Source organism: Rhinopithecus roxellana, chromosome 2 (assembly GCF_007565055.1).
Source record: "Rhinopithecus roxellana isolate Shanxi Qingling chromosome 2, ASM756505v1, whole genome shotgun sequence".
NCBI classification, from domain to species: Eukaryota; Metazoa; Chordata; class Mammalia; order Primates; family Cercopithecidae; genus Rhinopithecus; species Rhinopithecus roxellana.
The window spans coordinates 21,206,201-21,220,938 of NC_044550.1; the positions used below are offsets into that span (position 1 = coordinate 21,206,201).

The 14,738-nt window shown below is 39.0% G+C and overlaps 1 protein-coding gene across 2 annotated transcripts in view; it reads right to left on the reverse strand.

The window, feature by feature from the left end:
* The window catches only part of COL25A1 (collagen type XXV alpha 1 chain), a 519,759-nt gene that overhangs the window by 55,210 nt on the left and 449,811 nt on the right, over positions 1 to 14,738 (reverse strand). Inside the window, exons 20-22 of one of the 2 annotated variants that reach the window (XM_010379093.2) lie at positions 7,069 to 7,131; positions 1,115 to 1,183; positions 305 to 349 (exon numbers count right to left, since the gene is read on the reverse strand). In XM_010379093.2, the coding sequence (XP_010377395.1) occupies positions 305 to 349; positions 1,115 to 1,183; positions 7,069 to 7,131 (177 nt within the window). The remainder of the gene's footprint in view (positions 1 to 304; positions 350 to 1,114; positions 1,184 to 7,068; positions 7,132 to 14,738) is intronic. The other variant, XM_010379094.2, reaches the window with a different exon arrangement.

A 14,738-nucleotide genomic window follows, 5' to 3' on the forward strand; every position in this document is an offset into this window, starting at 1 on the left:
TACATAATTTAAGGAAAGTTCTTAATTTTTTTCCAAGAAGCTATTCCTATGAAATGGGAAATACAACTTTTCTTAAGGAATTTTCTGAAGCACAAGACTATGCAAAAACAAGCAAGATGAAATAAACATATTGTTTTGAGTTATCATCATAGAGATACTGCAATCCATTTTGCAATAAGAATTGCAATTTCACTGTGTGAAAGAGTTTAATCTAAAACATGAAAAACATGCCTCTGTGGCAAAGGTAAAAAGCACAGATCTTGAAGGCCTCATGTTATATTTAAATGGTTATCTGGTTACTGACCTTTGACCCCTTTGGGCCTCTACTTCCTGATTCACCTTGTTTCCCCTATTACAGGAGAATAAGAGTATAAAAAAGATAAAATTATAGAGGAGATAAGAACAGAAGAAAAGAAATTAGCAGTCACTCAGAATAATGAAGAAAAATGGAAACACTTTATTTTAACTGCCTCAATATATGGTTCTACAGAATGTTGGTTATTATAATACTAAACGTAAGTATCATCACTATATCATCAGTTCATTCCATTATTATTCTGAAGGCTGCCCTCCCATCAGTGGATGAGAAGAGTTCTGTGAATAATTCTCATTAGTCTCAACAGTGTTGGCCTGCATCGATTTCCTTTTCATCAAAGAGTAAATCGTTTCCTGTGTCTCCAGGAGGGGCTATTAAAATAAAGTGTGACCATACTAGTTTGCAGAAAGTTTAAATGAATAAGGTTAAACAGTCAAATAAGTCCTTAGCTCTAATATTTTCAAGGTGTTACGCCCCATTAAGTTACCATAGAAACTAACACAGCACTTATCAACAGGGATTTTTTCTCAGTAAGTTTTAATACACATTGAGTGATAATGTGTTAATATGACAGCACTTCTTTTACATTTGGATATGCTATCAGTCTGCTCACTGAACAGATTAAACAGGGTGAGATGAATTGTAAAATCTCTTTTGAAAAGAACCAGTTGGTGTGCATTTCAACAAACTATTTGTGATTTGGGCTGTTTTAATACCTGTTGAGAATGTTTTCGTTTTTTGTGTTCTAAATCAAATCAAGCCAGAGAATGGTTATTTTCCAATGTAAGAATAACTGACCTTTGGTCCGGGGGCTCCGGGTTCCCCTCGCTCACCTCTTCCAGGAGGCCCTGCTTCCCCCCGTTCACCCTGTCACAAATTGCAAAACAGGTAAATGGCCATTCCCCCAACCCAGGCTGGTCCCTGTAGATTAATAAATGAGTTGAATGAAACCAAAGAAAGCAGAGAGTTTTCATTGATTTACCCAGTACCCAGCATTTTATTTATTCATGTTATCTCTTAACATGAATTATTTTATAATCAAAACAATTTGTGATGGTTAATTTTAGGTGTCAACTTGACTGGATTAAGGGACACATAGAAAGATAATAAAACATTGCTCTGGGTGTGTCTATGAAGGTGTTAATGGAGGACACTGGTGGGTCAGTCTATTGACTGAGTGAGGAAGATCTACTTTCAATGTGAGGCGGCACCATTAAATCTGCTGGGGGCCCAGATAGAAGAGGAAAGGCAAACTCTGTCTTCCGGAGCTGAGAGCCCTTCTTCTCAGTCCTTGGACATCAGAACTCCAGGTTCTTGTCTTTGGATTTTGGGACTTGCACCAGTGCCCCTCAGGCTCTCATGCCTTCAGCCTCAGACTGAAAGTTACACCATCTGCCTCCCTGGACCTGGGGCTTTCCAACTTGGACTGAGCCGTGCTACTGTCAACCCAGGGTCTCCTCCAGCTTGCAGATAGCCAGTTGTGGGACTTCTCAGCCTCCATAATTCCATGAGCCAATTACCCTAATAAATCCCCACTCATCTATCTATCTCCCTGGATATATCCTATTGGTTCTGTCTCTCTGGAGAACCTTGACTAATATGCAATTAGCCAATGTTTGTATTATCATCCCCATTTTATGGATAAGGAAATGGTTTGGTAAATGCCTGTCAAATAGCTATGTTGGTAAATAGAAAGACCTTTAAATGGAATTGATAAAGACCATCATTATACCTCAAAATAGGAACGAATATCCGTTTTCATTCTGCAGTCACTTTTTAAGAACTGCTGGCAAGAAGCATGGCAAAGTGGTTAAGTTCCTGGCTGTGTAATCCAGCATCTTAGGTTTTACTCCTGGCTCTGCTATTTACCAATTCTGTGTTCTAGGGTAAGTTAGTTAGGTTCTGTACACCTCAGTTTCCTCTGTAAAATGGACAAAGTTAATAGTACTCATCTCATAGTTTATGAATGTAAAAGTGTTCAGAATGGTGCTAGTCACACAGGTTTTATAGTTTTTAAAATATATTCATGTCTCTGTGAAGTATAAATATGGCTACTGTCCTCAAGGACCTAGTGATGTACTTAGGCAGACAAGAGCCGCAAAAAACCAAAATAGTTCAGGATTAAGGAGTAATATAAGGCCATATATGACAGAAGAGGAATCCCCATTGATTTCTGTTATTGTGGATTGGATCCCTGGAGGTGAGACTTGAATTGTGTCCTGAAGGATGAGTAGGGTTTATTTCATAATTATTGCTGTTAATGACTGTAGCATGGATGAGTGCAGGAACTGCACAAAACACTTTACATGCATTATCCTATTTAATCCTCAGGACAGATGAGAAAAGTTTTATTATCCATATTCTACAGATGAGGAAGCCAAAGTTTGGAGAGGTTAAGTAACTTGTTCCAAGTCACAAAGCTTTTAAAGTGGGTAAAACTGATTGTACTCAAACTTCAATTTTTGCATAAATGTTTTAAATGTACATCTTTGCACATCTCTGATCATTTTCTGAGGATAAATTCCTAGTTGGAAAATTGCTAGGTCAAAAAGTATGAATATTTTTAAAAACTTGCTAAATTGCCCTCCAGGAAGATGGTGCCTTTTAATACTCCCTAAACACAGAGTAAAGAGTATCTGGCTTCTTGCATAAGGGGTAGAATTTCAATCATCAAACATTTAGAATTCAGACTGTTGATGACATATTTATGGATGAAAGAGGTGCTCTCCTCACTGAAGGAAATACTTCATCTTGGAAAAGATAATAAAATAGAATTGGATCTGTGGTGGGTCATGTAGGGCTTTAAATTCCAAGATCCTTATCTGTATCATGCCCACTTTGGGAAGCTTTTGTGGTTTTGTAGGGGAGGTGGGATAGGTTAGTCAAGGGTTAAGAAAGACAGGAGGCAAGAGTTAAAGACTCAGTAGGCTTCTCAACAGCAACTGAAGAGGTTGTGAAAATGGAGAGGTTGAGAGAAAGACAAGGGACTTCTCTAGATACAGGAGATAGACACAATGGCCCAGAAACAAAAGGGCTTTTTGCTTTTTGTCATCCCCCACCCCATTACCCTGTTGAATGAGACTAAGGAGCTTCTATTGGTATATGAAAATTATTTTAAAAACTGTAAAGTATTTGGTGTTTCTTTTAATATTTTACTTTAAGAATTACAGAATAATTCTTAAACAGTCCACTATGAAAACCCCTTAAAAATCATTTATCTGTAGTTTGCCACAAGAGTGAAGTCTATACATCTGTACTTTTTTTTTTTTTTTTTTTTTTTTTTTTTTTTTTTTTTTTTGAGACAGAGTCTCGCTCTGTCGCCCAGGCTGGAGTGCAGTGGCCGGATCTCAGCTCACTGCAAGCTCCGCCTCCCGGGTTTACGCCATTCTCCTGCCTCAGCCTCCCGAGTAGCTGGGACTACAGGCATCCGCCACCTCGCCCAGCTAGATTTTTGTATTTTTTAGTAGAGACGGGGTTTCACTGTATTGGCCAGGATGGTCTTGATCCCCTGGCCTCGTGATCCGCCCATCTCGGCCTCCCAAAGTTCTGGGATTACAGGCTTGAGCCAACGCACCCGGCCCTTACATCTTTACTTTTTAACATTTATATATTTTTAGAGAGGGGATCTTGCTATGTTGCCCAGGCTGGAGTACAGTGGCTATTTACAGGCACTATCATAGCACACTACAGCCTCAAACTCCTGGGCTCAAGTAGTCCTCTGGCCTCAGCCTCCTGAGTAGGTAGGATGACAGGTGTGCACCACCACACCAACCTAGAATCACTTTTTGTTACATCCTTTATTAGTTCCCTATCACTCTCTGAAATCATATTATTTATTTGTTTACTTCTTTCTCTCCTTCCATCTGTTCCTCGCCCACACTGCAATGTAAGCTTCAGGAGAATAGAAACTGTTGCTGTTGCATTTACTTCCCATGCTTAAATGCCGAAAAATATTTGGTAAAAACATTGGTAAATTAATGAATAAACAGTATTAGTAAAAGTATTCTAAAATATTCTGACTATAGCCCCATTTCTTTTCTTTTCTTTTTCTTTTCTTTTTTCTTTTTTTTTTTTGAGGCAGGATCTCACTCTGTCACTCAGACTGGGGTGCAGTGGTGTGATCTCGGCTCACTGCAACCTCTGCCTCCTGGGCTCAGGTGATCCTTCCACCTCAGCCTCCTAAGTAGCTGGGACTACAGGCATGTGCCACCATGCCCAGATAATTTTTGTATTTTTAGTGGAGATGGGGTCTCGTCTCGTTGCCTAGGCTGGTCTCAAACTCCTAGACTCAAGCAATCTGCCTGCCTCAGCCTCCCAAAGTGCTGGGATTAGAGTCGCAAGCCACCATTCCCAGATTCCTCCCCCCATTTCCTTAGCCTGATCTAGGTCCCTTTCAGGTACTAATGTAGATACAAAAGATGCAGCATTTTTTGATGCCATTACACATCTTCCTTGATTATGATCTTTCTTCACTGTGTTGGGAATAAGAAACATAGTCTTAGCTACTTTTTAAATCTGAATTTAGTGGTACAAATCCAGATTGTCTACACAAGTAGAAGAGTGGTGTTCAGCTGAAAGAGATTTTTAAAATAATCATGACTTTCCCATTATCATACTGAACCAACCATAACATTTATACTTAGCATATGTGGATTCAACACAAATTAGATATTTAAATAATATTCATGTGTGTATATGTGTGCACGTGCATGTTGCTGTTTTAACAGCTGATTTAAGGTAGGTAATTCAGCTGACAATTAACCTCAAAGTAATGTTAGTAAAATGAATTTCCTATCCATATCCCCTCTGTGAAAATACAAAATAGGTACAGTACATTCTTTACTTTTATTTGGGGTTCAGAGTAGTATCTGTTACATGAGTACCTGGTCTATAAAATCATGCTAGATTCTTCATAACAGTAATTAATGTTGATTTCATGCCTCTACCTGGAACTTTTTCTGAAACTGCAGAATAGTTTAAAATCAGGTAACTAAAGAAAAGATATTTAGGAATGAACTCCACTCTCTACTGCTTGTGTTTTCTCTATTTTCCCTTGTACAGCACACAAAATGTCACACATGCTTTTAGATCCAGTTCACGCCTGGCTTTCTCCTTCATTGACCAGGCCTCCCTTTCTTTGTGTATCACGCCCATCTGTGAGGCTGCCTTCTTTTCTCCCCTGGCTCCGAGGCTGCAAGCCTGAATAAATACAACAGTTCTTGTATTAACAGGGAATGCTCATTATTTTCTTGCTCTCTCTCTCTCTTTTTATTCCAGAAAGGCATTTCTTGTGTGAATCTGCTCAGGCTAAAACAGGCATTCCTCATATTTTGTTAATAAGCCTGACAGCTCATGATGTGAAGAAATTTCTTAAGAAAACAATTTTGCATAATCTGATGGAGTTTCGTCCCCCCAGGACACACATAGTTTCCATTTACTAGGTTTAGAGTTATTTTCACTTGACCAGAAGAAATGAGGACCCTTCTGTCAGAACAGACCATGAACATATTTCTGCAACTCTTGGAAATCATCCCTGGCTTATTTCTGTTGAATGCAATACACATTGAGGCAAAGACTGCTATGGTTTAAAAATAAAAGAATGTAGTTTGATGTAATTTTGCCCCTTCTTTGATTCATGAGTCTGTCATGAGTAAAGTTCTATCATCAGAGCTGTACCTTTTATGTCTTTCAGGGTAGATTAAAAGAGAACTCTGGGTCTGACTGTATTCATAGCAGCATTTTTTTTTTTTTTTTTTTTTTTTTTTTACATGGCAGCACATAGATTTTGCTTTTAGAGCCCTCTCTAGGGTTGCCAAGCAGAAGATCATGAGATGGTTTTCATTATAGAATATTTTTGCAGACATTATTCAGAGTAGATCCTTTTGGGATGAGGCACTTAGGAATCTATATGACATCAGTACTTGCCTTTGAAATCTGGGGAGTAATGGGAATTGTAATAACCTTTGATTTACAAGTATATCCTGAAAATGGTGATGAGGAGCAGCAGTTAATGAGTTCTATCTCTCCTCCTCAGAATTCCTCTACTTTTCCATATGGCCAGGAGGCTAATAGCATCCTATCAGTTTAGGAGCAATTTGGGGGACAAGTGGAACAATTAAAATATTCCACCATCCTGTTGTCTTGCCTAAGGCTTTCTAGAATTAACTTTCCACTACTCAATATTAAACACAGTGGTCTCATTAGAAGTGTTAGTAATAGGTAGGTTAAGCTGCTTTCATTCTCCATTAGGCAAAAATATCTGGCAAACTAAATTATGAAGTTATCCCACATTTCTTTCAACATAGTGGACTAAAAATATATGACAAAAATTTCAGAAAGAAGAAATCAAGCAGGAAAGAAGGAGGGAGGGAGGAAGAAAAGAAAGAAAGAAAATAAAAGAAAAAGAAAGAAAGAAAATAAAGAGAGAAGGAAAGAGAGAGAAAGAAAGGAAGAAAGAAGGAAAGAAAGAGAGAGGGAGGGAGGGAAGAAAGGAAGGAAGGACGGAAGGAAGGAAGGAAGGAAGGAAGGAAGGAATGAAGGAAAGGGAAGGAAAGGAGGGAGGAGGAAAGAAGGAAGGAAGGAGCGAAGAGGAAGGAGGAAGGGAGGAAGTTCCTTCCTTTCTTCAGGAAGGAAGGAATTCCTTCTTGAAGGAGGATCTCCTCTCTCCCAGAAGAAGATCAAGAAAGAGAAAAGAAAAGAAAGAAGGAAGGAAGGAAGGAAGGAAAGGAAGAAAAAGAAAGAGGCCCACTTACTTTTGTTCCTGGTAAACCTGGTAAGCCTGGTTCTCCTTGAGGGCCAATGAAACCTGGTTCTCCCTTTAAAAACATGGGCATATGAGATCATTAACAATTTGACAATAAATAAATAAATAAATAAACAAACAAACAAAGCTAAACTCATTTTCTTCTACTGAGATTTTACTTCCTTGATTGTACACAGCTTTCTTGCCAAGATCCAGGTACTGACTATAAAATTAATCAAAACTGGTTTTAATCAGTGAAGACACTTTGAGCAAAACTTTGGAGAAGTTTTAGAAAGTAAAAGTGACTAAGTAATCAGATAAATGTCCTTATAATTTCTTTCCTCATCTGTTGTCCAGTGTTTCTTACCACTTACCAAAACAAGATGCATTATGTTTGGGTGAATATGGTAGGTAGCCTCTAAAATGGGCCTCAATAATCTTACCTTCTGTTGTTCATCCCCTTGTGTAATCCTCTCCCCTTGAGTATAGACTGGATTTACTGACTCACATCTAATGAACAGAATATGGCAGAAGTGATGGGGTATCACTTCCAAACTTAAGTTGTGAAAAGTCTGTGGCTTCCATTTTGGGGGCCCTTTCTTGTTCTCTCTTAATTGGATCACATGTTGCGAGGACTGAGGTCTGCCCAACCACATGTGTGAACTTAGGAGCAAGTGCCTCACCCTTTTAGAGTTCTCAGATGAGACCATAGGCCTGGCTGCCAGCTACACAGCCATCTCATGGGAGACTGAGCCAGAAGCACCTAGTTATGCTGTGCTTGAACTCCTGTCCCTCACAAACTATAAGACAGTTAATGTTTGTTGTTTTAAGCCACTAACGTTTTAAGGGTATTATGGTAGGCAGCAATAGATAACTGATGCAATGAATGTTGTTAGGGAAGAGATTCAGGAGTGTTCAGCATGAAAAGAAAACTATCTCTCCTTGCCATACCTCCAAAACCTTGTCTCCACTACCTAGAAGAAACCCAGCAGTAAAACAAAAATATATTTCATCCTGGTCCACGATTCCTGGCACTAACCTCCTAAAATTGAATTTTCTGAGCGATAGGATAGAGAAGGAGCATCTTTTGTTATTCAAACCAGTTCCTTTCAACCATCCCTGAGTCTATGTCACTGAGGTGACTCTCATCGACGCCCTAGACAGCTTCAGGATAGGAACTGGTTGCCAGAGGGGCCAACGGCATAAGAGTGTGGGAACTTTCTGCCCTACCTCCCAGCCTCTGGGGAGGGGACAGGGTCTGGAGATGAGTCCAACCACCAATGGCCAATGATTTAATCAATTAGGCCTACGTAATGGAACTTCCATAAAAGGCCCTAAACAACAGGGACTAGAGAACATCCAAGTCAGTGAGCACATCCATGCACTGGGAGGGTGGAATATATCAACTCCATGGAGACAGAGGCTCTTGTGTTCTGGCCCCTTTTGGACCTCGCCCTATGTACTTCTTCATTTGGCTGTTCATTTTTATTAACTGTAACAGTTATTCATTTTTATTTTTAACAGGCTATTCATTTTTATTTTTATTAACTGTAACAGTTTATAGCACCTTCCTGATTTCTGTGAGTTGCCATAGCAAATATCAATCCTGAGTCGGGGGGTTGGGGGCGGGATGTGCAAACCCCTGAATTTATAGCTGAGTCAGACAGAAGTACAGGTAACCTGGGGGCTCAATACCTGTGCCTGGTGACCAAAATGAGGTCACTCTTATAAGACTCAGCCCTTAAATCTGTTTGATACCAACCTGGGGAGTTAGTGCCAGAAAAGGATCGAATTGTAGGACACCCAGTTGGTGTCAGAGAATCAGAGAGGTAGAGAACTGGTTTTGGAAAATACACTACATATTTGGTGTTGGAAAACACTTGAGATAAGCGTTCACATTATCTTGACTATCCGTAAAGTTTTATTTTCTTTTTTAACTATTTGAGGTCAAATATAAGAGTTTACCCAAAATCTGTAAGAAAATTTTAAAGCAAAAGCCATAATGGCTTTGTTCTCACTTCCTGTTTTTTCCCCCTCTTGGATGATTTCTGGAGTAGTTGTTAATATTTTAAAATATATTTGATTTCCTTCTAAGGCAGTAGTATTTCAACCTTTGTTTCATGATACATGGAACTGAGCAGGAATGTATAGATAAAATGTTTTATAAGACATGATAAAATGTCAGGCTGGGTGCAGTGGCTCACACCTGTAATCCCAGTACTTTGGGAGGCTGAGGTGGGTGGATCACTTGAGTCCAGGAGTTCGAGACCAGCCTGGGCAACATAGAGAGACCCCCATCTCTACAAAAAATATGAAAAATTAGCCGGATGGGATTGTGCGAGCCTGTAGTCTCATCTACTTAGGAGACTGAGGCGGGAGGATCATTTGAGCCAGGGAGGTTGAGGCTGCAGTGAGACGTGATGGTGCCACTGCACTCCAACATGGTTGACAGAGAAGACCCTGTCTCAAAGAAACAAAACAAAACGACAGGCTAGAATGTCATCAAATATTTTCCACACAAGTCAATTTTTAAAATATGCTATAAAAAACCTTGGGTATTGGGTGGGGAACAAAAGGATATCACCACCACCAGACATATATTGATAGATAACTCATATATATTTATCTCTAGCCCTGGTGCTCATGAGACTGATCTAAGAAAAAAAAAAGGCAGGAGTGGGGAACTAATGCTTTAGGTTTATTGCTTGCACATTTTCTATAACTCTCTAGTCTACCTGTCCCATACCTTACACCTATTAGAAAGGAGAATCTGAAAATATAATTTTGGGTGGCTCTCTTAATGGTCTAAAAATGAAAATCTGAACTATATTCAGAGAAATCAGTGGTGATTATTCTACTTCTAGTGAGAGAGTTTAACTAAAGTCAAACAAAAACATTACAAGGAATACATTTGTTTACATGTAAAATATTTCCCCTAACAAAATGATATATACAAATAAATATTTCCTCTGCCTTCCCAAGATAAATGCTGTATTAAAGTCAACGTGTATCATTGGTAACAACTTACTGTTGGGGGAATGTAATGCAAGTTAATATGTTGAAAGTTTATAGGAAGACAAGAATTCTTATATACATTCAAGTGAAAATAAAATGATTTCACTCTTTAGCAAAACAAATAGATGCGCCATTAAAGCATACTCATAAAAGAGAAGAAAAAAGAGTAAATGTTGCAAAAACATATTCCTTATACAGGTTAGTGTTTAGTTTATAAACAGATGAAGCATGCAGGTGCATAGTTCACAAACAAATAAATAAGGCTTTGCGATCTCAGCTGCCAGGTAAAAGTGGTTTTTTTCTTCCTTTTTTTTTTTTTTTTTTTTTTTTTGAGACGGAGTCTCGCTCTGTCACCCAGGCTGGAGTGCAGTGGCCGGATCTCAGCTCACTGCAAGCTCCGCCTCCCGGGTTTATGCCATTCTCCTGCCTCAGCCTCCCGAGTAGCTGGGACTACAGGCGCCCGCCACCTCGCCCGGCTAGTTTTTTGTATTTTTTAGTAGAGACGGGGTTTCACCGGGTTAGCCAGGATGGTCTCGATCTCCTGACCTCGTGATCCGCCTGTCTCGGCCTCCCAAAGTGCTGGGATTACAGGCTTGAGCCACCGCGCCCGGCCTTTTCTTCCTTTTTTAAAAAATAGAAGATATGTTGTTTCCTTTAGTAAGTGTATAGAAAGTTCTTTTTTTTTTATGTGCTAGCTAAAAGCATTTATAGTTCTTTTAAACAAAAAATTCAGGGCAAAATTTATTTCTAGATACAAAATTAGCACTGCATTTGACCATCTCAATGATTTTAGCACAATTAATATTGACTGGTTAATTTTAAAGGCTTTGAGTATGATACGTTATACCTGATCATGCCACTTTAAGAAAGCGTCTACCGTATCTATACATTTTGACATGCTTATTTCAATTTATTCAAGGAGAAAACCACATACTTAATTTTAGGATCACAGTTTTCATCTATTTACTTCCAGAGGTCTGCATCATTTTAGAAACATTATCTCCATTTTCTCTATATCTTGGCAGGATGGGCAGGAGTTAATTATTGGTCTCTTTTTTCTCTCTCAGACTTCAAAAACAGTTGTTGAAGTAAATAAGGCATGGACATGTTGACTCATGGTCTTCAGCTAGTTGGGCTATTTGTTACTTCCCTAAGCTTATACCAGAGGTTCTCAAAGTGTGCTCTGGGGACCTCTGGAGATTTCTGGACATTTTCAGAAAGTCTTTAAGGTCAAACTATTTTTACGATAACACAAAGACATTATTTGCCTTTTTACTTTCATTCCTTCATGAGTGCATGGAGTATGAAAAGTTCAATAGGCCAGACATGGTGGCTCATGTTTGTAATCCCAGCACTTTGGGAGGCCGAGGCGGGTGGATCACTTGAGGTCAGGAGTTTGAGACTAGCCTGGCCAACATAGTGAAAACCTGTCTCTACTAAAAATACAAAAACTAGCCGGGCGTGGTGGTCTGCACCTATAATTCCAGCTACTTGGGAGGCTGAGGCAGGAGAACCACTTGAACCTGGGAGGCAGAGGTTACAGTGAGCTAAGATTGCGCCACTGCACTCCAGTTCAGGCAACAGAAGGAGACTCTGTCTCAAACAAACAAACAAAAAAGAAAGGTTTATTATATGGTTCCAGATTCCACATTGCACCTAACCTTTAAGAAACTACTTGTGAGGTTTAGGATAGTAGCAAAGAAAAATATCAACAATTATCTGAATAGGCTAACCTTCCCCTGTCCAATTACATATCTGCGTGAGGCCAGTTTTTCTTCATATACTTCAATCAAAACAACAAATTGAATGCAGAAGCAGATATGAGAATCCAGTTGCCTTCTATTAAGTCAGGCATCAGACTCGCTATATATATACACACACAAACATACACACACACATATACATATATACACACACACATATACATATATACACACATGCATATATCTCTCAAAATGTCATTCTTCTTGCTCTTTTTAAAAATCTTGTCTTGAAAACCAGTTATATTTCATAAAACATGCTATTTGATTAACATGTAATGGATTTTTAGAACTTTTTCGGTTTTAACTTCTTTTTTTTTCTTTTGTTTTCATTTTTGAGACAGGGTCTCACTCTGTGCCCAGGCTGAAGTTCAGTGGTATGATCACGGCTCACTGCAGGCTTGATCCCCTGGGCACAAAGGATCCTCCCACCTCAGCCTCCTGAGTAGCTTGGACTATAGCTGTGCACCAACACGCCTGGCTAATTTTTAAATTTTCTGTAGAGACTAGGTCTGGCTATGTTGCCCAGGCTGGTCTCGAACTCCTGGCCTCAAGCAATCCTCCTGCCTTTGCCTCCCAAAGTACTGGGATTACAGGTGTGAGCCACTGCCCCCAGGCAGCTTTAATTTCTAATGCAGAAATAACACTAGACATATTCTACACAAACAAAAGCTCTTTCAATTCTAATTTTTAAGAATGTAAAGGGATTCTGAGACCAAAAAGTTCAAGAACTGCTAGAACAAAAATGCAGAATTTTATTAAAGGCTGACTTTTCAAGCTGGAGTCTTAATAGAGGATTCTGGCTTTGTTAAGGTGTGGCTTAGTTAAGACTTACCATGCAAAAATGCAAGCAAAGCACTTAGCCTCTCCCTAGAATGAAGTCAGTGTGCAATAAATGCTTGTTATTATTGTTTCCCTTATCTTACAGGCTTACAAATGTTAGCTGTCTAGTAGTAGTAGTACTAGTAGTAGTAGTAGTAACAGTAGCAGCAGCGGCAGCAGGGCCAGTTGCAGCAGCAGCAGCAGTAGTAGTAGTGTTACAACATTTCTGCAACCTAATTGGTAATATACAAGGTGCCTTCTTGTCACCTTTTAATCTGCCTAGGGTTATACTCAATACTACTTCAACTTCATTCAAGAAGTAACCCTAACTTTTCTCAGTTGAATATGTCATTAGTTTATGAGACAATATCCATCTGCCAGAGCAGTTGAGATTGCAAAACCAAAAGAGGTTTAAAACACATCAGAACTGTGTAAGATAGAGAAGTGACAAGTTTACTAAGAATGAGTTTTCTTCCTCCAAAGAGGGACAGAAGAAAACGTTCCTACCTATTAATTTCCCTAAATGAATGTAATCTTAAAAAAAAAAAAACCCATCTTTTTGAAAACAATTGATATACGGTTTAAAGGTTCTAGAATCTCCTAAAATGTCTAGGCGAAAGGCAATGACGATCTAAGTTTATAGAAATATTTTCTTGTAATAAAAAAATAAGCAAATGACTACTACACTATAGTCCCAATTAGTCATGATTTTTCTTAACCAGGGTAGAGGAAAGAGACCAGGTTGGGGAAGAAGGCAGGAGGAAGCAGCTGAAGTACGATTCAAAGGCAAAGGACTTTTAGGAAATCGTCTTTGGAGTCAATCAGATCTCACAAAAACAAACTTACATCAGTTTTCAGGGCAACAAACAGGAGAAATAACTTTATGTTGGAATGTATAATAATTATCACAGCTATTTTACATATTTAATCTCCCTTAATCAATGGGACATAGGAGAGTGGTAAATTGAAAATAATCCACACGTATTTGTCTGGGTAGACAAAGTGAGGGAGGAAACTGGAACTATAATAGAATTAAGCACTTACATTACTTTTAATGAAGGAAAAAGATAAATCCAGAATTTTTTTTTTTTCATTTTTCTTTTTTGCTGGGCAATTACCTAAATTAGAAAATCCAAATCATAATTTCAAAATGGACCATTTTAGAAATAACATGAGAACATAAAGCAGAGATCTTTTGAAAAGGGCATGTCCTACTCCCATTATCAGGGAAATGTGGATTTAAACAGGCAGACTACAAGTAAAATAGCTCTACCATTGAAGTAAAAACAATAAAGTAGGACATTTTCTGAAAGTATTTAAAGTTAATGTTCTGTTAATGCATTTTAAAGAAAATAACAAAAATGTCTAAGAAAAATAGGGAAAAGACAAAGACTTAAACCTCTGGCTTGTTGCATTTATCAGGATGCCAATGAATAGCATAAGAATAAGTTGGGGCCTGGTGCGGTGGCTCAAGCCTGTAATCCCAGCACTTTGGGAGGCCGAGACGGGCGGATCACGAGGTCAGAAGATCAAGACCATCCTGTCTAACCAGGTGAAACCCCGTCTCTACTAAAAAATACAAAAAATTAGCCAGGCGTGGTGGCAGGCGCCTGTAGTCCCAGCTACTCGGGAGGCTGAGGCAGGAGAATGGCATAAACCCGGGAGGCGGAGCTTGCAGTGAGCTGAGATCCGGCCACTGCACTCCAGCCTGGGCGACAGAGCGAGACTCCATCTCAAAAAAAAAAAAAAAAAAAAAAAAAAAAGAATAAGTTGGGTAGAGCACCAGTTATTTCAGAGTTACTTTAATCTGTTTTTTTTCCTCAGGTATTATACATATTTCTCCTCTCATTTCATAGATATTCCACATTCTCCATCTCCATCTGTTCACTCACTATGTCGTTAGATAGCATGTTAGGTTTTTACTTTTGTTATCAGTGAGAACAACAAGATGACAAAGTCAACTGGGATTCCTCACATTGGTGCTGAGGATAGACAGTGTGTGGAAGGGAATGCGTGAAGGCAACCAAGAGACAGATCTGAGACCATCACTGCTTGCAAAGTTAGTGCCTAACTCATGGGCAAG